We start from the raw sequence: 27,087 nt of genomic DNA on the forward strand, positions 1-27,087 counted from the left end.
ACATATTCATAGTTTTAATCCTTCACAAGATCTATATCAGGCATTTACAAAAAAGGATAAATTTGACTGACTCTTTCTGATCGAATGAAAATCCAAAAGGATCCAGTTATAAAAAGCAAGATGCATCCCCAAATTTTTATTTTGGTATACATTTTCAAGAGTTTTTATACATACATTCAGTGGGACAATTAAGACAATAGCATTTCACACAAGATGGTGTACAAAAGGCCATAAAACATAAGTAGAATTGCACATAAAAAAAAAAAAAGAAAAATATAAATTAAAAAGAAAAACATTCAAAACGGCATTTATATCATACTGTAAACATCTAAAGTCATATTCTTAAGGCTTTCCAAATAACAGCCTGTCACAGACTTTGCTTTACTACCAATAAAAGCAGAAAGCAAGCAAACATACCTCAGAGTATTTACACAATAAAGTTATATTGATTAAGGAATGAATAATGTTCACAACTATGCATTCTTTGGTTATTACAGTTTAACAGCAAGACAAAGGTGCAGTAAGCGATTTCTGAGAAACACTGTTGATATTTAAATCTGACACCCAAACAAGCACATCCCTACCCAAAAGAAACATGCCCATTGCTCTGCTCCATATGTATAGAAAATAGTTGACAAGCACTGTTGCTATTTTTTCTCATGCAGTTGCGCTAAGCACTTTATTTTCCCCGTCCATCTGAAATAAATATCTGTATACAGTTTTATGTCACTGTTCACCTCTCTAAGAATTTCTGAGGGAGGTTTGCAGATCCGAGCGTTGACTCCAGCACGAACACCGGCACAGTTTCGGTGGAAAAAGAGGTGTAGTATGTGGGTTTCCTTAAACAGAACATTTCTATAAAAAATCCTCTTTTCTTAAAATATGGGCCAATGACATGAACAACCAAGTGTGGTCAGGCTCACAGTGAAGTGCTGTGGTTACAGGCTGTGAGAACAGCACAGAGAGAGAGAGAGAGAGAGAGAGAGAGAGAGAGAGAAGGTCAGGTCAGCTTTGGTTGAGCTGAGCGAGCTGCACAGACGGTTGCAGTCTGTATGTTCCCCGGATCTCCTCAAGAGACTCAGCCAGGGATCCGAATGCCGGACGCTGCCCAGGGTTGAAGTCCCAGCATTGCTCCATTAGTAAGTAAACCTGCAATAAGGATTCAGGAAATGAAGCTGTGATTCATAGGTTGTTCGAATAAACTTGTAAGAATTTTTGTATTTATGAATATATGTGCCGCTTAGTTTCACACTACCTCACGGGGACAGTCTCGAGGGCACGGCAATCTCTCGTTTTTCTCCAGGAGGCTAATAAGTTTAACCACAGTCATCTGACCATGGACCAATCCCATCATATCAAAGAATTTCTATGGAAAACAAAGTCATACATCTATCAGCTTAAGAGATATTGCAAACGTAAAGAGATAGTTCCAAACCTGTTTGGCTTTCTTTCTTCTGTGAAACACAAAATGAGAAATTACGATGAATGCACACACTGTTCTTCTCCATACAACATATGTTGCAAATCCAATTGGTGGTCATGTTCACAGAATGAGATTTGAGCGTTATGGCTGAGGGCAAGATTTTCAGTGAATAACAACTTCAATTTTGGTCTGTTCTTTAAAGGGATAGTTCACTTTGAAATAAATTTTTGGTATGTTTTAGCTTACCTCAAGGGTATCCAAGATGTAGGTGTCTTTTTTTCCGCAGTAGTTTCAATTTTGATATTTTTAGGTCAAACCGTTCTTGTCTGTCAGTCATATAATGCAGGTCTATGGTCATTATCTCAAAACACAAGCACAGAGTCCAAATTAAAACAATTCCCCATCATCCAAATTAAACAATTCCCCATCGTAAGTACACATTGATGGCCTAAGACACGAAACGAGCGGTTTGTGTGAGAAAACGAACAGTATTTATATCGTTTTTACCTCTTGTACGCAGCCATGTCCGAGTGATCTGATCTGACGTGTACGCAGACTGGTGCATAGATATATACACACTAGATGTCGCCTTGTCTACGGCAGTTCATTGGAACGAATGTCTTTAAAGGTGACGTCTAGTGTGTATATCTATGCACCAGTCTGCGTACACGTCAGATCAGATCACTCGGACATGGCTGCGTACAAGAGGTAAAAACGATATAAATACTGTTCGTTTTCTCACACAAACCGCTCGTTTCGTGTCTTAGGCCATCAATGTGTACTTACGATGGGGAATTGTTTAATTTGGATGATGGGGAATTGTTTTAATTTGGACTCTGTGCTTGTGTTTTGAGATAATGACCATAGACCTGCATTATATGACTGACAGACAAGAACGGTTTGACCTAAAAATATCAAAATTGAAACTACTGCGGAAAAAAAGACACCTACATCTTGGATACCCTTGAGGTAAGCTAAAACATACCAAAAATTAATTTCAAAGTGAACTATCCCTTTAAGTAAAGCCATCATATAGCTTTATATAATACTTCCACAGAAGTAAGTCAGACAGGTTTGTAATGACAATGAGGGTGAATAAATGTTTTTGGGTGTTTAATGAAATAAAGGAAGCACTTTCCTAAACGGTGCATTCAATTACATTTAGTTTTGCTGGCTGTTTGTTCCAAATGTCTTGTGCTCTATACTGACCTCTATTGGCTTGGATGCATGAGGTTTGTTTAATACTTGCTGTCGGTACACGATCCGTTCCACCTACACGATCCGTTTGACGCATGCGCGTAATTACGTACGTTCAATAACAAACGGGTTATTATGGACGTATTTTGTTATTCTGTGCCGTGATGAAGACAGAAATATTATGTCGGTGCCTGTAACAGTTTTATACACTGCTGTCACGTTATTTGAGCTGTTTCTGGATGAAGGTATACTGACAGTGAGTCGTGTTGACAGAGTTCAGGGAAAACTTCCTAATGTCAAGTTTAAAATGAATACGCGCTTAAGGTGCGTGACAAAAACACACGCGCACTTCAGTTAGTGCGATTCAAGTGTTTACATGGTTAAAAACGGCGTACGCCACCTGTTTTAATACGATTATAGTTGATGCGATTATGAGCTTATCACATTAAGTATTGTGTTTACATGAGGTAAAAAGCATAATCGCAATATTGCTAAAATCCCATTATACGCATGCGTAGAACGGATCGTGTAGGTGGAACGGATCGTGTACCGACACTTGCCACTCTGTCACACCAGATCTGTTTAGCATTTGTTAGGTTTTATTCCATTTCGTCTTTGTTTTTCTTAGGGATGCACGATAACGATAATATTGTTATGTTACACCGATACCGATATGGTGGCCGATATTAATTTTTAATGTTATCGTTATCGGCCCGATAAGAAAATTTGGCCGCTATATTAAAGCCAACAAAAAATGGATTATTTCCTTCAGCTGAGACACTTCAGATGCGCGCTGTTCAACATGATGGTTCTGAATTGCTTGAAATATGATTGGAATAACTTTAAAAAAAGGGAAATATAGGTAAGGGCAACATGTGCAGTGCAAGTCCAGTGTATATAGGCTACATAAAATTAAAATGAGAACATTATAATTGTGTGCTTGGGACATGGCTTTTAATGGTGAGACTTGATTTTGTAATCAGGCTCTCAAAAATTATAAAAAAAAAAATGTGGATTAAGGTTTATCGGCTTTCAAATATAAATAATTATCGGTATCGGCAAAGATTTTCATATTGGTGCATCCCTAGTTTTTCTCTGTCTCATACTATACACGTCAATAAAATTGAAATTGTAATACTGTTGATAATAACAACAACAATAAATGTTTTTTGAGCAGCAAATCTGAAGGATTATGCGACACTGAAGACTGGAGTAATGATGATGAAAATTCAGCTTTGATGATCACAGGAATAAATTACATTTCATGACTGTTTTTATCGTATTTTTGATCAAATAAATGCAGGCTTGGTGGGCAGAAGAAACTTTTTACAAAAACATTAAAAGAATTCTACCGACCCCAAACATTTGAACAGTAGTGTATTTGGCAACTCATTCATATCTTTATGTGTAAAATCTGAACATTACTGATTGCACTTTTAGCATAAACACAACAAGCCAATACAAAAAATGACTTACCGAAGGAGGGCTTTGGCGATGATTGCAGTTGGTCAAAATCTCATAGAGGGTCACAGCAAAAGACCAAACATCAGAGGCAAAGGAAAACTTGCTCTCCTTCAGGCACTCTATGGCATACCTGAAAACCCAAGAAATAACATGTTTTGGAATAACTGCTCTTTGTTTTAAGCCCAGAGATGAATTTAAAGTCCCCCTGTGGTAAAAAATGAAGTTTTTAATGTTGTTTATCTGTCTATGTGGTGTTTTTAATATGCTTTAAGACAAAACATGTGTAAATTCATAAGTCAACACCATTGCTTTGAGTATTTTCTCCTTAAAACTGCAGCGAACCAAAGACAGTCTGAAAAACGCTGTTTGAAATCGCTAGTGTTTCTGACATCACAAACTACCTTGTAACCAATCACGTCAATGGGTGATCGTCTCTGAGCTGGTGTGAGTGAGTGGAGGCGGGGCTAATTTGCATATTCATAGAACAGTGAGCACTAAATGAAGCAAGGGTGTAGAGTTACATTCAAGCTATTTTAAGGCATTAATCATTTTGTTTTCGAGGAATTCAAGGTTTAAATATGTCATTTTGGTGATCAAAGATGAGTTTTAAGGGATACAATTATTGACTTCAGGAAGACTTTGACATTTCAAAGTCTGGAGATAAACCTAAGGGTGTAAACATTTTTTTTCGATTATTCTAACGTTCTCTGTGTCAGTCGATATCAAACATACTTGTGCTTTCACTGAGTGACACCACATTATGTCTAATAACGTCCATAAATCCATTAACAGACCATGTTTTATCGATAAAAGCATTCTCCAAGATGTTATCACCATTAGAGAACATTATCCATCTCCCCAAGCCTCTAGCTATTACAGCTTACCAGAACACAGGACTGTCTCCGTCCTCACGAACACGATAGTAGATCTCCCCTTCGGGAATGTACTTTGTCAAGCCAAAGTCACCGATCTTAACCACACCTTCATTCTCCACCAAAACATTCCGTGCGGCCAAATCCCGGTGGACGTACCGCCTGGAGTGCAGATAGTCCATCCCCTACAGGTGCAGCAGTACAGATTGGAAAACATGGGACAAATTAGAAGAGTGAGGACTATCAGTTAGCTTCAGAATGACTTTAATGTGTCTGAATTTCTCACCAAACAGATCTGTCGTGCAAACAGGAGACTTTGTGTGATTCCCAAACGATGTTTAGGCAGGTACTCTCTGAGGCTTCCCAGTGGAAGATACTCCATGATTAATTGTACCACCTGTCCACCTAAAACAAAATACCACATATGCTACACCATGAGTGTGGCATCACATTTTGCACGAGCAGATTAAATATTTCCTATTGAATCACTGATTTGCTGCTTGCTATAGTCAGTGAAGGTGGAGTTGTTGTTCAAGAGAGGGTTTTATTAGACCAAAAAAACTGGATAAGACTCAATATTTAAATTTGAGTCCATTTTCCTAGAATTTAAAGCATATATATTAGTAGTTTTGCTCACCCAGTTCAGTACAACACCCCTTGTATCTGACAATATTGTTGTGGTAAAGTGATTTGAGTATTTCGATCTCCTTCATCCAGGAATCGTGAAGGTTACTTCCACTCTCTTGTTTCAAGGCCTTCACTGCCACATGTTCTCCTGTTCCATCATTGCTAGGGTCATAGACGTACAGCATCACCTTTCCAAAATGTCCCTGTAAGCAGGTCACACAGTATTATATGAAACTGCCATATGACAGTAAGATCTGAACACAGTCTGAACACAGAAACTGACCTCTCCCAGATCCCTGATCTTCTTTAGGTAACGTGTGTAAAATACGCTGGGGTCTCTGTCTGGAAGTGACTCACATTCGGATGAAATGTCTGGATCTTTTGAGGAAGAGAATAGCATAACAATTTCTGTCACAAACAAAAAGGTTTTTTGGGGGGGGGGGGGTTTACAATGCAAATACTATAAAACAGTATTAATTCAGTACCATGGTATTACCTAAGGATGCATCAACATCTAAATTTTGGTCAATACTGATAATGATATTTGTTATGCTTGATAATATTATGGCTGACAACATAAATCAATATTCTTTACAACAACAACAACAACAAAAAAAAAGTTCATGCTTCAAGACATTAACATTTTAATGTACTGTTTAGTACTTTTGTACCATGGGATAGAAAAAAGTTTTAACAAAAAAAAAAGTGATATCAGCTGATACTAATACAGTGATGCACTGAAATTAAAATTCTTGGATTCAAATATTTTTGGACACACCAGAAATGCTAATTTTAACTGATCTTTTGTTCAGAATAACTATTTTGTTTGGAATGATTATTTTAATATATTTCTTACTTATTAAACTTTACACTTTTTCTTCTTTTAATCAACATTACTATAATAACATCTAGGCTCCAACAACAACTTATTCTTATACAACATATCTTATTCTTACAACTTATACAACAACAAAATATTGTATACACCTAACTTTTTTTTTTAAAATACTATACTTGACTTCCATAGTCTTAGGCCAGTTTGACAGATACGTTTCATCTTGTGTCCCTAGTATTACCCCAAAAAATGGCTGTCATGTTTGCTCACCCTCATGTCAAACCTGTATGACTTTCTTTATTCAGTGAAACACAAGAAGAACATTGCACCCCAAAACAGAACAAAAGCCACCAAACTATTTTTCAAAATATCTTCTTTTGTGTTTCGGAATGAAATGAGGAAGAGTAAATGATGACAGATTTTTCATTTTTGGGTGAACTATCCAACACCATCTTTAGCCGCTTCCGTCGGGGCGAACGGTTCCAGTTAAATTTCCACTTGAGCTTGGTTTGGCACAGCATGATTACAAACTGATCTTGGCACGGTCGGCTAGTAGAACGCGTGTAGTGACGTCGCCACTCAGGATTAGTGACTTGCCCATTGCATGGCTACCAGTTTCTCTGTAAATGGCCAAGAGCGCTATTTGAGTGACGTAAACACAAGTTAATAATAGAATATCCGATTATCATCCATAACGTGCTCACTATTTACATCGCATACCATCTGTAAACTCTTGCACTACCAAGGCAACAACCGACGCATTTGTATTACATCAAAAATACAAGAGCTCGAATCCATATCCGTACAGGTCTGGACCGGTTTGGCACGGAATGGAATGGTTAAGCAGCGAGAACGGTTTGGCTCGACAGTGGAAAACTGGCTTTAATGACAATACAATAAACAGAAAACCCCACAGCATGCATGAATTCACTGCGTTAAAAGCTCACTTTTAATCTGAATCTCAGTTAGCTCTCTCAGAATGGTCCGGAACGACGGCCGTGCGGCAGAGTCGTAGGTCAGACACATGCTGATAAAGCTGCCCAGCTCTTGAGATGACGGCACCGGCAGGCGACTCTGCGTCTCATAGAATCGCTCTTTCTGTAGACAGAGGAGAGCTTGTGAGCAAACGTTGAGAGTGTGGGTTGTCAGGTGCACAGCTAGAGGAAGCCGTACCTCAGGCAGTGTGCTGCCACTGATAGAAAGATCTCCGTTGTTGCAGATCTCCAACAGAGTTGCTCCAAAGCTCCACTGGTCGGCAGCGCTTCCTATACGGGCCCCGTCGGCGATACACTCCGGGGCGATCCACGGGATTCTCTCCACACGCTCTGCACATAAAAACACAAACATATCAAACACAGACTTTTACATTTTATGGAGAAAACGTGAGCGGTTCTTTCCTCTGCAAACCCCGCCATTATGATCTTCTTATGAGCTGAGTAGTTTTAGTGTGTTGCTAATTCATTTAATACTTAGGGTTTCTGTCACTGTTTATTCTGGACAGCTGCTTCATTGCTGTTAATGTGATCATCCTTGACATTAAAAAACGTGCTAGACTAAAGGAAGTGAGCATCACCATTAGGAAGTGGTTGGTTTGTAGCTTCCTGTTCTATCAACCATGAGAGAATCTGATGAAGTAAACAGTAGTGACAAGCGGAGTGAAGTAACTAGAAAAATGACACAGATAAAGAAGGACAGGATGTACTCATCTCGATGTACATTATGTGTGAATAACAACCCAGTTCCTGGTTACCTCCACGAGACAGAGCCGAGAGAGAAATGCCTGGGTCACTGAGCTTCACAAAAGGGGACGAGCCCTCCTCCAAACCCTTCCTGACCACCAGAATATTCTTGCCACAGACATTTCCATGGACCAAGCGCTTTGTCTCCTGTGAAGAACAATGTGATGGGTCAATCTCACAAAAATAAAAAAATTAAATACAATAGGGATAATCCAAGGCTAGCTGTGCATTAACGATTTTAATGTGCAACGTGGAGGCAAGGAACCACCCGATGCGAAGCGGAGTGAATTCATCTAGTTTAATGCACAGCTAGCCGTGGATTATCCCGCTTATACCATGTTCATTTGCCAACATTGACAACTTAAAACTGTCATTGATGTTTTCGCAACACAATATTTTGCCGGAAGGGTAAAAGTGACAATTATTTTCGTCAGGTATGGCTCGTTAGCTTTAAATAAGACACAGAGATAAAGTAGACCGTAAGATTACATTTATTTGAATGAATGAATTATAGCATTTATTTGAATGAATTATTGAGAGAGAGATAGAGATAGAGATGAGTGTGTGAATTACCAGCATCTGTTCAGCATCTCTCTCTACTAATAATGAAGCTGTGAGTTTAATTACTACAAAAACAGCGCTTTTTCCCTCTCATTGCTGAGAAATATAATATAGTCATTTATTTGCGAAGCTATTTTATTAATAAAAGTCGCGAGGCAGCGTTGATAAGTATCTTGAATGTTTGTGTGTGTGTGCAGCGCGATCCCCGATCTCTGTGTGTGAGTGCACTTTAAATAATCTCATTAATCTGTGTATTTTAATAATTATAATAAACTTAATTTACATTACAGTAATGTTAACTGGTCTGGTCAATAACAATTCAATGGAAAAAAAATGTCCTTAATGCAATTTTTTTTTTTTTTTTTGATGTGTAATATCTGTAATTTCTTAAAATGTCAGACTAAATAAAAACATGAAAATATCACAGCAATGAGAATTGGACATATTTTTCAATAATGTTAAAAATGTTATTTTTTTTAATTTTTTTTCTTTTGATTTAGAGGTGTAATATGACTTGATATGATTCTAAATTCAAAATTGTATTAAAAGTTTTACGGTGTTCATTTTTTGTTATATAAATGTCCCCACGACGAATAGGCCAAGTTTTTTTTCTTTTGCTTTGGGGTGAAATAGAATAGTATTCGTGTTATTCATTCTAACACAGACTAATAATTTAGAATAATCAGAGTGATGTTTTTGTCAATTATGGATGCAAGCTGTCCTATTTTAAAAGTCCCATATTGAATTCAACACTCACAAGATAGCAAAGAGCACTGGCAAGCTGTTTAGCAACAGTAAACTTCCACTGAGGAGTGACATGACCCTTCTCTCTTTGCAGGAACACATCTAATGGGCCGAACTCCACAAACTCCTCCACCATGATGTCTGTTCAAATAAAAAAAAGAGTCCAGTCAACAGATACATAATGTGTCTGACGGATGGTAAAAAGTACAGATTGTGCATAAAAAAGGAGCTCAACAAAAACAGCTATGACGACACATATGCCCTTTAAAGAGGAAGTTAAAAAAGGGCACAACACTCACTCTCAGATCCCTTTACTGAAACGCCATGCACAAAGACCAGATGACAGTGTGATACCTGACTCATGAGACTAGCTGTCTCAAAGAATGCCTAGAAAAAAATTAGACAACATCATGCTTTTGCCATTGTTTTTATCGTACAATTCCTAACCAGACAACTCTTACTAGCGCTATGTCCTTGTGGCTCTGGTCCAGAATTTTAAGGACGACCCGGATGCCTTTTACGTTGCGGTGATTGTTATTGAATTCGTTGACGTCATCCTCTAGTGAGCCGTGTATCTTCAGCCAGCCAGAGTAAATGTTAGTCCTGGTGCCTCGTCCCAGATGCTGCTCCTGTATCCATTAAAAAAGATCAACAGGTGTTTCGTCAATTACGGGTATTTTATGAGCCAGGGCTTGACTTTTTTCTTACATGATGTTCACATTTGTCATATTTTATTTTTGAAAACTATTTGCATAAATTTGAGAACAAATTACGACTATCCCTCAATCATGATGTTATTTCTAACACAACAAAATATTCTGCCACTAATTAAAATGACTGTACTTGAAAACAATGTCAGTGAAGAATCATTTTTAAAGTTAACTTAATTTTTTATTTTTATTATGTATTATACAATATATTTTTTGTGCAAAGTTCATTTATTCTTATTTATTTATTTTATTTCGAAAAACAAAAAAGATACAAATAATATAAAATACAATAAGTATGTTGCAAAAAACCCCCCAATATCTATAAAGTATTATAACAATAATTACAATAATTATGTTTGAAAAGGAGCGGGATGAAACAGAAGCTTATTATTTTTCCCACCCCTTATATAACTCTAAATAGTTCCAGTATATATATCATTTTATATTCATAGCAAGATAACAAACATAGCATAAGTTTTAACACCAAACCAACTTTTACATTTTGCACCAAACAACCCTTCACCCTATATTCACATATCCCAATGCAATCAGTATTATAACCCACACCCACAATCACCTCTGTTCCTCATCATATCCTTTTAATAAAGTGTTTTTATATAACTTTTTAAACTGTTTAATGTTTGTACAATGTTTTAACACCTGCTCCAAACCATTCCACAACCTCACCCCACAAATAGTGATGCACATACTTTTTAGAGTTGTTCTTATTTTAAGCTTTTTAAAGTTGAATTCTTCTCTTTGAATTCTTTAACCATATCAGTGAACTTCAATATATGTGACTTTAAGAATAATAAATTTGTCTGTTCCTGATATCCAACGATATTAATGATTCTGATTGCTCTCTTTTGTAATGTGCATAACGACTGTAGGTTGGGTTTGTAGTTGTTTCCCCAGATTTCCACACAGTAACTCAAATATGGTACTCAAGCAACTCAAATATTTCCAATTAAATTGTACTTTTGTTAATTACTGTATGCAAAAAAATATGTTGTATTTAAGTTACATTAAAGGCCCACTGAAGTGCCTTGGATCGCGCAGCTTTGTATGATGCATTAACGTAATTTCCATTGTGATTTATCAGGTAGTGTCTGCTTTAATTTTACCAGTGCAATCAGTACATCAGTACAATCTGCCCAAGTGGAATGCATGAAAATGTCCTTATCAATGGTTTGGTGTTGTAGAGCTCAGCTCGTGAGGATAAGTAGGCGACTGATTGTGTATAATCACATACCTTTGTAATCTCCTTGTCCTTAATTTGATGAAACCTCAGTTGGCTCAGGTTGAGGGAATCAGAGAGAGTTTTAATGCTACTGTTTGCACCCTTTCTCATTACGAGAAGGTTTGATAGCTCTGCAATACAACAATAAAAAACGTTAACAGGATGACTCACCAAGTGATAAGAATCATGTACCTCTGTGGAATTTTTCCTAATCAGAAATTCAATCCAGGATGACTCAGAGGTTTGACTGTAAAGTCTGCCAAGCTGAAAACACACACACACACACACACACACACACACACACACACACACACACACACACACACACACACACACACACACACACACACACACACACACACACACACACACACACACACAACTCACCTCCTGGTCTGGGAAGGCAGCACTTCTTCAAAGTGAAACTGTCTTCTCCAGACTTCAGCACGGAGGTCTTTAAACTAACGGTGAGCTCCTTTATGCTGAAGAACTCTTGATCCCAGCCTTCCAGTTTGAACAAGGAGCCCTTGTGTGTAATTCGGAACTGTTTGTATATTGGATTTTCTCCTTCCTGCCAGAATTAAAGTCAAGCAGAAATTATTAAGAAAAATTGCGATGAAACAGAAGTAGCGACAGATGTTCTCTTCTGTATTGTGACGTGCATCCAAGTGAAACAGATTATTTAAAGAAAAAAGCAGGGCAGAGACTTGGTTCTATGCATTGGATTTTGAGATGTTGCAGTTGCTCTCAAAAGTGGAGGCAGATGAACGTGAGCTTGCAGGGGTGGAGTTTATCGAACTAAAAGATTGGAGAAGTCCTGCATACGTCACCAGAGAGAAGTCTGCCCTACTTTTTCTTTTCAATAATCTGTTTCACTCTGCATAGTGACTTGGATAGTTCATTTTCACCGGAAGGTCCAGTTATGACATTTTGATTGAGCTTTACAAGGTCAAAAAAATTAAGTAAAAATGAAACCTATGCATGGGTGACTTGTTTACAATAAGATCTATAACGTGCATTTATAAAATAGAGAGGGTGAATTAGTATAATTTATTCCTTTTCTTTTTACATTTTAAATTCTACACTGTATATTTTATGTACAGTATATTATGGTCTCTATGTTTTTTTTTTGTGTGCAGGTTTTATCATCTGCCAGGAAATAACTGGAAGCTTCAAAAGTAATAATACACAAGGTGTGGGATGAGTTAAGGGCATTTTGCGCAATAGACGGCAACCGTTGTCACCACTTGTGTTTATTGCCACCACTTTTCCAAACACACAAGAAATGGTATAAAACAGGTAGTACTATATTGTTCTTTCACCACATAAAATGTACGCTGCAGCTGCTAAAAACTTTCTATATTTAATGGTGTGCGCCACTAGCAATTATACACAACAAAGTGTCAGGATTCTCGTGAACAAGCTTGACAAGCGACCATGTGTTAAAATGAATAAGAAACTCGCAGTTGCCACTTAGTTAAGTCAAGCCAAGACAAGTTCCCTTTACATGACGAAGCTTAATTATTGCCTTATTAATTACCACTATTTACTTAACCTATTACAAAGTAATTTCACAATTTATCCAACTCTGAGGAGTTGACAATTAATCCCCCTATCTAAAGAATTACCTTTGTCCGACTCAGAGATGCCAGGATTATTCGATGGTAATCCAAAACACTCCAGCGCACGATAAACGCTCCCTCCTCTGGTTCTTTCTTTAGTTTTTGGAGCACAAACTCATCCCTAGCATTAGGGAAAAGAGTGAACACGTCAATAAAATGGAAGAAGACTACATGGCCGCACTGACTGCATGTGGAAATGCGAGCGACGTACAGTATGGGACCGTGCAGGTCATTGGTCTCACTGAGAACCACTCTGGGCGGAGCCACTTCGTGACAAAGATAATGATGTGCATCGGTTGTAAGGCGGAAATACCCATCAAGCAGTGAAACCAGAGAGCGAGCCTGAAGACTGGAGCCCAAATGCATTTCCTGGAACACAAACATATGTAGGTGGGACACATATTATACAAAACACAAAAGATAGAAACTAAATATAGCTTTATCAGACTGTTTACCATTGACATGTTGTCTTGTCGACTGATGCTGACATTTACGCCCCGAATGGCTATCAGAGAGATCTCAGGGAAGTCACAGAAGGTGTTCCAGTTGTCCATTTCCTGTTCATCACATGACTGTGTCTCTCCGCTCTGATTATGAATGTAGTCATTAACCTGGAAAATGTGACTAATTTAAAAGTACAGCTATAGTAAAGAAGAAGGTCAAATATCAACTGTGTCAACTTACCCTTTGTGCTGATAACTTCCTCCACCATATGCCAGTTGATCCAGACACCTTGATCTCATAAGTAGGTTCAGCATTTACGGTTTCCCTAGAGGGTGTTTGTGTTCGGGAGGCAATGAGGCACGACCCACTGCCATCTCCATCAGGTCTCAGCTCAAGAAGAAACACAGGGAAGGTCTCGACGCCAAAATGAGGAGCCAGACGCTCCAGCGTAGACAGATACTTGTACATGACCTCTTGCGATCCAAGCTTCCCCATGCCCACTGTGTGCTGCTGGAAACTGCTCACAAACTTCTCAAACACACGCCGAATACGGAACCTTGTCAGGAAGTTGTTCCGGGCAATGTGTCGGGAAAAAGATTGAGGGATGCATCGGAGAAAGCTGAAGGATGGAGCATAAACATGTCAACATGCTTGAATAGTTTTCTATGTTGTAATGGCTATTAGCATTATTAAATGATTTAGAAATGCACATTGAAAGTGCTTCAATTAATGTCATTCAATCATATATTGGGGAGTTTTATTTAATTGAATAAAGAAATTCATATTATGAGGAATCAAGGACATTTTCCTCGATCTTTTAAGATAAGAGTTTTTTTCACAGATGTACTAAAACATTGTAATTTCCTCCCCAGTGAATAAAAGACTACTTATTGTATTTCTGCAACTTTCTGACATTAGATGAAGACATTTAGACACATGACCGTCCACTTTTACCCATCAGCAATGGCTATTCATTGTTCAGAATCTGGCCCTGTTGCTGTGTGTAGCACATACAGCTATGAATTTCATTTAAAAATGAAAAGGTGCCTGGTCATTTTTTCTACTACCTTCGTGGTTTGTAGCAAATCTGAAGGATGGGGCAGTTTAAAAACTGTATTTGATAGCAAACCTGTAGCTTGTGAGTGACTGCAGAAAAGCACTGTATTTCAATGCATATGCAATGAGGGCATTCACTTACAAGTCCCCAAGGCACAGTAGGAAACATGAGAGGGTGGAAAAAAAACCTTTACTAACATTATTCGTGGACAGAGTGAAAAAAGTCGAATTATGTACGATATGACCCCTTTAAAGACTATCTGCTGTTTTATATATTGTAACATTCTTCAATGTCTTGTGCCTTTTATTTAACTTCCTCTTTAAAACAGCTTTCAGATCTCCCTCTGAACAGTGAAGAAAACTGAAGCCCACACCTGGTCTGCTTGGCCACATCCTGTAGAGAAGAGCCAGTCTGCAGAGCCGTGTAAGAGAGGTGGAGCACAGCCATACCCAGACACTCATTCTTAAAGCGACTGATCTCTTCCTCTCCCTTCACTGCATCCAAACATGTTAAGTCATTCACAAAATCATATTTCGCCTGGTAAGGGAATCAAAACATACAACTTAAAAGACTTTGAAAGAATGGCATCCTGCTTTTTGGTAAATATGGACAATATATGAAGAATATTTGGACATTGGTTAGACGTCAACAAAACACAATTTCAAATACAAAAAAAATATATCATTTCAATTTTGTGTTATTTTTAAGGAAAAATTACATTTTATTTTATTACATGTTTTTTCATCTCTTCAGTTCAAATCTCAATAAATCTCTTTCAATTGTTTTGAGTGACTGTAAAAAAATCACCTGAGCAAAGAGGTATTCCAAGGAGGTCATCTCCAGCAAAGGAGACGTCACCTGCTCTGCTCCAGATCCAATTCGTAACGCATGACGAGTCACTACCGGTTCCTTTTCAGCTAATCCATGCCAGTTACGGAAGTAAAATCTACAAAGCAACAACATTAATCGAAGATTTACACCAGTGGTTCTTAAACTGGGGAACGAGTGACAAAGGTGACAGAGGGGGTACGCAAACACAATGCTGAGTTTTACCGTTCATTTAACCCCACTATAAAATATAATTAAAACCAAGCATGAATTTCTAATTCAGCCTCTAGTGTAAAAACACTAAAATGATAGTGCTGTAAAAGGTTAAATACAAGACATCCCATCAAATCACCTCATATTTTGCTGTCAACTCAATTGCTGGCAAATGATATGTTGCGTGCAGAGTCTGCTGCCTTAGCAAATCGTGCTACATTACTGTCGTTCTCGACAATGTCCCTTTGAAAAGTGGGGTTTTAGCACTTACTATCATGAAAAACAAATATCAACGACTGCAAATGAGATATTGATTTAAAAAAAGCTAAACAAAAAAAAGTGATATTAAGTGACGTACATTTTCAACAGTATTGTCAGAATGGTTTCCTCTGTTTTGCAAAGAAATAGTTCCAAAGAAAGCAACAGCAGAACTGTTGTGTGTCTCCACGCAACAGACAGTGACGTTTCTTCAGTGAAAAAACCTGAGGCTTTGAACAAATCAGGAGTGTCAATGATTCAATGACTCATTCATGAATACAGCTACTTGATTCCTTAAAGACTGAATGGATGAATGCATGAAATACATGCATGCAATTTAATAAAGTGCATATATATTAAATCCGCAGCGCATATATTTATTTAACTCGCAGCCTTTGTGATTTCAAAATAGCACTATGATATATTATGATTTTTAAATGGTTTTAATACATCATGCATCCTTTGAAAATGGTCTAATAATTCGGTTCATTGACTCTTGTCTGTGGAATGTGCCACTTCCGGTATTTTGCCGGTTACTTGACACAGGCAAATTGCAATCGAGGACTTTTTTAAAAAGAGTACTCAAATTTAATCTTAATTCAATTCAATTATAATTATATTAATTTAATTTTAAGAATTTGACATAAAGCATTACACATACGTACATTTAATATGGTTAGAAAAACTGTGCCCTTATAAAGGTAAAAATTGCACCTGAAAATCAGTTTAAGGGAGCAGAATGGAAAAGGTGTGACTGCAGTCTAAAGCCGAATTTCCACAGAGATTACCCGGAACATTTTATCTCAGGAACTTTGTTTCCCCCAGACAACGCTGTTTGCGTTTCCATCGGCATGTTCAGCAAGTCCCACTCCCGAAAGTTCCTGAACTACGCCTACCTTGCGAGCAGGGACTTTCTGAGGAGGAAATGTTTACCCGTAACTTCATTTAGACCCTCGTCCCTGCAGTTGAAACCGAGTAACAGCCCCAAAGTCCCTAGTTTTTGGGGAAAGCTGCGGTGGAACCGTGGCTTAAGTGGAAGAGAGGGGGTACACAGAAGATGTTAAATTCCCCAGGGAGTACGCCACTCTAAAACGCTTGGGAACCACTGATTTACCATTACATCATGCATATTTGTGCGCTTACTTATTGAACAGCATTAATCTCCACACATGCACACACAGTCTCATATTCACCTCATTCGGAAATGCACCAACAGGCCAGACTGGTTTTCCGCATTAAAATTGTGATTTGGACTGTACCAACACGAGGATGCAGGGTCATAGAGAGAAAACAAGGCATGACAGACAGGAGTGATCCCTGAGGGAAAAAGAAAATACTTTATATCGCCAAGACCAAAAACAAGAAAAGGAAACTCAAGCACTTACTGGCACCCACACCCACAGCCACAGCCACACCTACCCACAGCCTTTGCTGCATCGATGGTGAGATCTTCAGCCGTCACCTCACCCTCCTTGTAAGACAGGAAGCGCTCTCCCTCTTTGGTCCAGAAGAGAAACACATGGACCCCAGGACCCTCACACTGTCCTGTGGACGTCCCTGCTCTGGATCTTCTTAGACGTCCTCGTCTAGACATTATACACTGAGTCCAACACCTGCTTCAAAGACATGCAAGAGTGTAGATGATAAAAAAAAGGAAAAATATTTTAGTTTAAAACACGTGTGCCTAGTTTTTAGAAATTCTTCGTATCCATATGGTTTCGAAATGTTTATACCAGTTTCATCACGTTTATATTTAAAGGGGTCATCGGATGCAAAATTCACTTTTATATGGTGTTTGCATATAAATGTGTCTTTGCAGTGTGTGGACACAACCACCATACAATGAAAGAAATCCATTCACTCCTTTTTTTTTATCCTCAAAAAGCCTAAACACTCTCAATAATCAAGCCGTCAGGATTTTCTTATTTTAATAATGTCATATTGCTCATGCTTCGCCCCGCGACCACTGACGGACTGTCAGCCATTTGTATACTGTCCACCAAGGCATCACTTTACGTGTCTTGTGTCGACACGCCCCATGGAAGAGAGGAGTGGGGTGAGCAGTTGCTCATTATCATTTAAAGAGACATGCACCGAAACGGGTCGCTGTGAACAGAGCTGTTTTTGAGGAGGTAAAAGGGGATAAAGAAGAATTTTAACCAAAGTATGTTACAAACTTTACATGAAGACTCTAAAGAAGAATCATACCAACTTCTGGAAAATGGGCATCCGATGACCCCTTTAATTACTCTAAAAATAGCATATTTTGTAACCATCAACATAAGCATTAACCCTCAAAAATGTATTTTAATTTAACAACATGTACATAATAAGCCTCGTTCAGACTGTCAGTCCAAATCGGATTCATGTGCATATCCCATTGGAATCAGATTATATTTTTCAAGTGTTAACGGCAAAAAAGCATATGTGGTTTGAAATCCTATTCAAATCGCATTTCTGGAAATCTGTTTCAGTCTGACAGCTCTAATCTGATTTTGCATGTAATTTTCTCATGCTACGTAAAATGTAAACATGTCAGACGTTGTTATAGGAAGCATGTTGACAGTCGCTGCAGAAACAAGGTGTTGTTGCAAGTGCCGGTTGAGCAGAAAATTACAATAGCCTATAAATAGAGATATGTTTTGAGACAAGGTTAAGCAAACTCTGTAAGCAACCCAGGTAGGTTTACTAAGATTTTTGAAAAATTTGGAAAAATTTCAGAGTATGTAAGTAGCCATAGCAACTTATTCTCTGAACATGACTTGCTCCGGAGTTGTTCAGCACATGCATGGCATTTTGATGAGCCTCTAGTGGGTGTGACAGCACATATTAGGCACAATATTATACTAGGGTTGTCAGTATCAAAATTTCAGTAGTCTGTACCAATACCAGTACAATTTTGCAGTTCTCTGTACCAGAGTAAAAACTGTTGAATTAAGTACCCATTTTGCAGTGTACTTATCAGCATGAAAACTAAACTGGTATTCAGATAGTGAATGAATGGCTAATAAACAGAAAGCAAGAGAGGCTGTCACTAAGGCTGTCAAGCATAAGCTCACTGAATTCTGCACTCTCGCGAAAACTGTTATGCTAATAAAAACCATTGTCTTCATTGTACAATTAATCTCTTATTTACATCGTGTTTACTCTTTTGGTTATAATGAAAGGATTTGCGAGTGTATGACTCATGTTCAACAAAACAAACCCTGGATTCTGACTAACTTACTGACGAGCAAATCTGATATGATTGTGATTGGCTACAATGTTCAACGCTTGTAAAACCTCACTGTAAATTTAAACCTTTGACGGTCAGAGAGTGCTCAAACAAACTGACACAAATTCTCGAATGAGAAAAAAAGTAGGACGGGTCTTGATTTTGGGATTTGATTGTTGGATCATTGTCGCTTGCTAATTCCTGCAATCTCAAGTGAGTGACAGTTTGCTGGAGGGGAGAGATTATAAAGAAGAGATGACATTGCGAAAGGGAGAGAGGTTTGGCTCTAACCCGAATCAAACACCATCCGAAATCAAATACTTCCCTACTATACAGTATGTGAAAAACAGTACACCAACAGAGTAGAATGTCCGAATACATAGTGTTTGAAAAACAGTAGGCAAAAAGTATCCGGATGACCTACTTCTTCCAGTGAGATTCTGAAGTGTGCATACGATGGACACTTTACTATCCCATGAGGCCACGAGAGAGGATTTATGAATGGCAGTGAAGTGATGCAACTGACGCTGGTAAGAATGTGACAGTAACAATATGGCGGATTCAGTACAACTGAATTTCATTCATACTACCCACAATCTTACTATATAGAACAAACCTTTTTAACGGTTGCAAAGTAAGTTCAAATTCAAATGGGGTACCTACTCAAACAGTATGCGATTTCGGACGAAGTGACAATCTTCAGGATTACTAGAAAGGTTGGAGCTAAACTCCACAGGAAAGTGGATGATGAAGGCCAGAGTTAAGAACCCCTGGCCTACAAACACTAATACTGTGCTTCTTAAAGGGGACATATCATGAAAATCAGACTTTTTCCGTGTTTAAGTGCTATAATCTGGTCCCCGGTTCATCTACCAACCCAGATAAGGTGAAAAGTGACAACCCAGTAACTTTGTTTTGGTGATCCTTTCTCTGCCTTTCTCCGATCAGATGTCGCTCCCCTTCTGACGTAGAAAGGGGATCTTATTATAATATTACTATTACAAAGCTCTCTAATTCAATTCTTACTAGTAAAAATGCAATTACTACGAGTAACGCTGGGTACAATTTAAGCTAAAACGGCTTGCCATAGTAACTAGTAACAAAAGAATAGTTACTAGTCACTATAGAAATAAGTACTAGTATCTAATGAATAAGAACTAATATCTATTTAATAGGTACTAGTATCTAATGAATAAGTACTAGAATCTAAAAATAAGGACTAATAATTAATGAGTAAGTACTAGTATCTAATAAATAAGTAATAGTACCAATTTAATAGGCAAATAGTGTCTATTTAATAAGTACTGGTATCTAATGAATGAGTACCAGTGTCTAAAAAAAGAAGAACAAGTATGTAATGAATAACTACTAGTACTAGTACCTAAAGAATAAGCAGTAGTACATAATGGAACAAATACTAGTAGCATGAAAATAGATACTAGTAGGTTTTAAGGATTAAATGTTAAAACGTCTTGCCATTGTGTAACCAGTTTTAACACAATGGCAAAAGTTCCAGCAAAGCATGCAAACTGTTCTGTTGTTTGCTGCACAGACGAGCACAGAACACAACCTGACCAAAAAATGTCACAGCTGTTTTATGAAGACCTCAGGGGACTGTGTCAACAACAGTTAAACATGACAGTACATGCAAGTCGATGAGATGAATCAATATAACTCCACAACAACTACAAATGTATCCACTAACCGAGTGGTTCTCAAACTTTTTTTGTCGCGCCCCCCTTTAAACCTTTAAAAATCTGGCAAAATAAAAAAATACAAATAAAAACGGAAAGATAAAAAAAAAAAAAAAAAACGTGCAATGAAAAACACCTGCAATAGTTTCACTTTGTAATGTCATTATTTCATATAACAGTAAGAGAGAATCATAATACAGAATCATATACTATCTTTTACTCTCGTTTGCCAGCACACCTAGCGTATAACGGAAAAACAGAACAACTCCACAAACTGCGGACCGACAATGCACGTGGAATTGTCACTTTATTTCCTTATTTGGAGGACCAATTTTCTTAAAATTGGTAAGTAATTCTTTCAGATGAAATATTTATGCAAAATGTATTTATCAGATTTACTTTTGGTTGATGTTTGGATATGCTTTCATGTTTAAATGTATTGATTTTGCTATTTGTGTTTGCTAGGAGCATTTCTATGATGCACCAAGTGGCTAAGGGTAGCAGGCTGGGTGTTTAAAGACTGTACAGACAAGAACCTGGTGATGGTAAGATTTAACAGATAACATACATGTATGAGAGAATCATGGGCACAAACATAACAAATAATCAGACCTTTGTCGCTATTTGGTAGATTTTCTGTGTTTCATAACACTCATTTTGAATTTGTCCAGTCAAATTATTTTACAAAAGTAAATCTTTTTTTTAATATATATACTTAAAATGAGTTTTAAAACCTTTTCATGATTTGACAGGTAGCCTATATGTTTTATTGCTGTTTAACTTTGCCTTTAAAAAAAAAATCTGCCCATCACCTGCCCCCAACATCACAAAGCCACAACAACGGAGCAAAGATTCTTCCGGCAGCTGACGATTTAGTGAGATTTCTTAAGGTGCGTGTCTTAATTTATTCTTAAAGGGTTAGTTCACCCACAAATGGAAAATCTGCCATTGATTACTCACCCTCATGTCGTTCCAAACATGTAAGACGTTCTTTCATCTTCACAACACAAATGAAGATATTTTTAATGAAATCTGAGAGGTTCCTGTCCCTCCATTGACAGTCCACGCAACTACCACTTTCAAGCCCCAGAAAGGTGTAAAGGTACATCATTAAAGTACTCCATGCGACTCCAGTGGTTTAACATACATGTTGTTAAACTACGCGAATGCTGTGTTTGCAGCAAAAAAACATTTACCACTTAATTTATAAAATATTAATTTCCAACATGCGTTCATGAGATCATTACAACTCGTGCATGTTGTTAATGCGAGAGCAGATGTTGTTGTGTGATTGTGCATTGAAGATTAATATTTTGTAAATAAAGTTGAGTTAAAATTGTCGTAAAATTGAGGTCAAACCACTGGAGTCACATGGATTACTTGTGATTTCCTTTATACCTTTCCGTGGCTTTGAAAGTGGTAGTTGAATAGGCTGTCGATCAAGGGACAGAAATCTCTTATATTTCATTAAAAATAACTTCATTAAGTGTTCCGAAGATGAGCAAAACTCTTACTGGTTTGGAACACACGGAATACACATTTTTGGATGAATAAAGTCTTTAATTTACTTGGAAATCAGTAAATTCAAGTCTTAATCTTACCAAAATAGTTTCTTGTTTGAGTCACGAAGGTCTAAGATGGTTGAACTTTTTCCACCATAAACTTGCTGTATTTATAAAACACAAATTGTATTGATTTGTAATTGGTCTGGTTTTGTGTTGTCTAGGGAACCAGCACTCCAGGATTTTTCGAGAAAGTTGGATCTGCACAGCCTTTCCTTCTCTGTGAAACAACTATGCACTGAACTTTACTCTTAGCAACTGGACACAACCGATCCACTCATATCCTGCAACTGTTCTTCATCTGCTGAATGTTGTTGACTCAAGCACTGCTGTACTGTTGCAAAGTCAACTTCACTGACACAGGACTTGCATTCACTGACATGTACAAGACTTGAGGTATTACAGACCATTTGATAAGCAGCTTTCATATAATTCTGGTGACAGAAATGCCTATATTGTGCCTTCATCATTTATTTTAAAAGTGAACCTATGATGTAAAGGGGCTTGTTAGTTAATAAAAAAACTAGTTTGTTAAAACAACTGTTTGCATTTTGCCTTTATTTTTAACTTTACAATGAACAGAATTCTACTATGATCCCAGACTGAGGTTACAATTTAACTTTCTGGATTGTTTTGAAATAAAGGTTTGAAAGAGTAATATAGAGTGTGTTTATTTCAAAGAGTTTATTTTAAAGTTCTTTAAAGTGGCAGATGCAGAACAGTAATAAGAAAAACTGGTGTTTTATCAACACCAGGATGGTATAATATTTGACTCCTATAAGGCTGAGAAGATTGTGATTTCCATTTTTTTAAAGTGTAAGGTCAACACCAGAACAGTGTCGAATTTTAACAGCACCCAGCTCTGTAACAGTGTTGTTGTTCTCTGCATTGGTGTTAATATTTTACTCTCTTAGTGTTCATATTGTAACACTGTCGGTGTTGTGAGAGGCAACACTTTTGAAAGCGTTGAACTAACACTTTGTGGGTGGTTCCCATATATACACTTTTAAAGTGTTGAAATTAAATTATTGGTGTTGATTTCCGGATTTCAAATTTACTGTGATTGTTTTTACACCGTACAAACTGTATATGCTATCCCCTTACACTAACCCTACCCCTAAACATACCCATCACACAAAACTTCCAGCATTTTTAGATTTTCTAAATATTCTGTATCATTTATAAGCTTGTTTCCTCATGGGGACCTCAATTCAGGTCCCCACAGTGACACGAGTCCCCATGAGTACATTCAAGACCCCATTTGGATAGAAAAACATGTACACACATACACAAACACACACACACACCTGCTCCCTGTACAAACATAAACACACATACACATCTGTTCCATGTACAAACACAAACAACTTAATACAAACGGCTGATTAATTCAGAAATGATGCAAGTGACTAAGTGTGTTCGGCTTGATGCGGCGCTGTGCAGACAGATCAGTCTATGACATCAACATTACGTTATATGTGTACATTAACATATACAACATGTACATTACATGACATACGTCATAGACTGATCCGTCTGTGCAGCGCCACTTCAAGCCGAACACACCTACTATCTTTATTAATAAGTCAATTAATTACTAACTCAACCAATTCATTCAAAAATGTGAGTTCATTCAGCAACACAGTGGTTTTTAATCCTGGTCCAGGGGACACACCGCTCAGCACATTTTTTATGCCCCCCTTATTTAAAGTCCCTTTGTGGTTAAAATCAAGTTTTTAATATTGTTTATATGTCTAAGTGGTGTTTTTAATACGCTTTAAGACAAACCATGTGCAAATTCATAAGTTTACACCATTGCTGAGTATTTTCTCCTTAAAACTGCAGTGACTCAAAGACAGTCTCAAAAACACGGTTTGAAATCGCTGATGTTTCTGACGTCACAAACTAACCTGTAACAAATCAGGTCAACGTGTGATCGTCAATGATGCAATCTCTGAGCTGGTGTGAGTGAGTGGAGGCGGGAATAATTTGCATATTCATAGACTCGAGTATACTAAATGAGGCAAGGAGTTAGGCTACATTCAAGCTATTTTGAAGCATGGAGGCGGTTTTTTTCAAGGAAAAAACTTTTAAATTTGAAATTTCGGTGATCAAAGATGAGTTTTAAGGGATACAATTATTGACAACACAGGGACTTTAACACACCTACCCTGATTCAGACTATCAGCTCGTTAGGTGAGAGCTCCATGAACTGGGGGTGAAATCCAATCAGAGCAGGTGAGCATCCCTATGCCCTACTCACTCTGAAGGCCAGAAGTTCGGACTTTGGAGTTAGCATGGCACTTGTGTGTCGTAATGTAGCCATTTGGAATGCACTTGAAGAAGGAAGCAATGAAAGAGCAATGAAATGTATGACAAATATGTGTGTAACATATAACAAACAAAACAAAACAACTCGACGTATTATGTTACGCTAACTCGAACTCTCCTGTCATCCAGCTTTAAAATGAATTGCAAGGTTTTTGCAACCCTGGATCACATGACCATAAACGATCAAATTACTTCCTTGAAGTTACCATCTCATGAACCCTTTGCCAATTCCCCACTGAACTCAGATAAGAGAGACTGACAAAATGCGCAGAGCAGTGGGTTTAAAGTGGGATTAAAAACCACCGCAGTAACAAACACCACTGCATGTTGCTCAGAGTTGCACAACGGTTCTGCTGTGGCTTTTTAGAGCTATTTTCGTTGGCAAAATAGAGCAAAAACAGAGAATATTGCTCACGTTGCTTGATCATCTCTTCATCTTTACTACTAATAGTTGCAGCAAGAAATAAACATGAGTGAACAGCAGAAGGTATGTTGAAAGGTACATTATAACTTACTAAAATGAATCCTGTCTCATGCATTCGCTCAATCAGTGTTTCAACCGAGGAAAGACATCAATAAAACAGCTTGTAGGCTAGATAATGTCACTTGAAGTACATTTACCTCAAGAAAGCTTTTCAATGTCCATAAACTTATTCGTTAGCTAAAAATAACTCTAGAGAAGAGCATTTTGCTATATGCACTCTATTACATATTTATAATATTTTTTACTTAACCTGCAAGTGATGTCTTCATTATTTAATGCATGTTTGGATAAATATGTCTTGAAAACAAGTTATTACAGTTTATTGTCGTTAATTTTTTTTCATATTTCACCAACAAACTAAACTGGAGGAGAAACAATTCTGTTATTAAACAGTTGATACAAAAATGCCTTATGTGCAATTTAAATGTTTGCACAACTCACTTTATAAGTTATAACTTTGATTAATGAATTGATTACTAATTGATTATTTGTTTTCAGTTTTGGTTTTCGACCAAGTGCATCCTGAATTTTTGGATTCGCCCCAGAATTCTCTAATTTTATGGAGACAAAATCTTTTTATAGGATCTGTGTAAAAAAACAAAAACATATTGTACAAAATATATAATTTAACACTGTCAGATGATACCATAAATCAGTGATTAAAGACTTTAACTTAATATTTTTAATAACACATGTACATTTACCACATTTATTTGATAGTATTACAATTTAATTATAAGACTGGTCGAAATCATGAGATGAGTTATTTATTTTTCATTAATATAATTTTTTTATTCTTTTGACAGCCTTAAGAATATCTAAAAGATACAAACCAAATCTGCTAATGATGAAAAAATAAAAACAAATATTGTGTACAAGCATTTTTGTGTTAATCTCTCCTTCCCGGTGATGTAAACGCGCTCAGGAAGAGTTTTATATTTTCATTTTTATATATAAATATTTAAAAATATAACACATTTATTGTGACGATATAAAAACAGGCTACGTTTGAATTGAGGTGAAAATGTTTCTCTTCAGATTTAAAGATCTAACAACAAATTTCCTGTAGTTCAAACAGAAGATGACGGAGTTTGGAACAGCAAGGTCATGGGTTCGGTCACCAAGCAAAACAAAAACTATAAGCTAGTAAAAATGTGTACCTTGAATTCAATGTAAATCACTGTGGATTAAAGCCTGCATTTGTAATGTAAATTTAATGTAAATGTATCCTAACATTAATAGCTGGCAGAGCTAAGATACACCCAGTGACAATAAGAGCTAATTATTTATTTATTTTACAAACAACACGTTGTCTTTATATTTATACAATTTTTTTTCTTCCGTAGACTTTATATTTTATATTATAAAACACATAGCCAATAGCTGTCTTTATATTTTAGGAAGGGGGTCCTCACAAGGAGATTACCGTATCTGGGGGTCCATCAAAAAGTCTGAAACGTATAACAGTGCGTCTGCACATCATTACTATTAATATGGCATGCTTTACTGATGTAATGGCCGGGGTTGGCAGTTCTCGGAACATTGTGCTATTAGATTTAAAAAAACTGACAGGTCATGTCGACAAATTCCACATATTACTAATACTAAACGCACGAATGTGTTTACTGTCATAGTATGTAGGCGCAAAGTAGCGACAAACAACCTTTAAGAGAAATAACATATAAGCTACTTCCTGTTTCAGATACAGCCCTGATGGGCAACCACTTGATCTCATTTAAATATAAAAAATAATTGATAAATAATTGATAAAAAGTATTGAAAACTGATCACGAGGTAACGTTTACTTACAGGCAGATGAATGACGGTGTTTATTTCAGTTAAGTTGTCCTCCTATTACAGGATTCACATCTTCAGCCACTGACGCGCACAACAGACATATTGCGTATTTTTCAGTCTCACTACGTGAACTGTCACAAGTATCGGCGACAGAGACTGTAAGCAAGCCCG

General features: G+C 37.2%; 1 protein-coding gene across 6 annotated transcripts; it reads right to left on the reverse strand.

Annotated features, from left to right (window-relative positions):
* Positions 1–27,087, reverse strand: tyk2 (tyrosine kinase 2). 6 transcript variants are annotated; one of them, XM_082189036.1, is made up of 25 exons: positions 26,929–27,087; positions 24,475–24,640; positions 17,254–17,447; positions 17,028–17,151; positions 15,343–15,481; positions 14,909–15,072; positions 13,719–14,097; positions 13,490–13,645; positions 13,246–13,403; positions 13,041–13,155; positions 11,800–11,983; positions 11,425–11,543; positions 9,924–10,091; positions 9,762–9,849; positions 9,476–9,603; positions 8,169–8,304; positions 7,592–7,743; positions 7,366–7,516; positions 5,867–5,961; positions 5,594–5,786; positions 5,243–5,361; positions 4,969–5,141; positions 4,097–4,214; positions 1,256–1,366; positions 1–1,149 (listed from the first exon to the last, which is right to left on the reverse strand). In XM_082189036.1, exons 3-25 carry the CDS (start codon positions 17,426–17,428, stop codon positions 1,006–1,008), a joined length of 3,489 nt encoding a protein of 1,162 aa, XP_082045162.1. In that variant the 5' UTR covers positions 17,429–17,447; positions 24,475–24,640; positions 26,929–27,087; the 3' UTR covers positions 1–1,005. The 6 variants fall into 6 exon arrangements, with proteins under 6 accessions (XP_082045162.1, XP_082045160.1, XP_082045161.1 ...); XM_082189034.1 differs by having other exon boundaries at positions 17,254–17,458; positions 24,473–24,640; XM_082189035.1 differs by lacking the exon at positions 24,475–24,640 and having other exon boundaries at positions 17,254–17,450; positions 26,919–27,081.

This window comes from Leuciscus leuciscus (genome assembly GCF_965113295.1).
Source record: "Leuciscus leuciscus genome assembly, chromosome: 1".
Taxonomy (NCBI): Eukaryota; Metazoa; Chordata; class Actinopteri; order Cypriniformes; family Leuciscidae; genus Leuciscus; species Leuciscus leuciscus.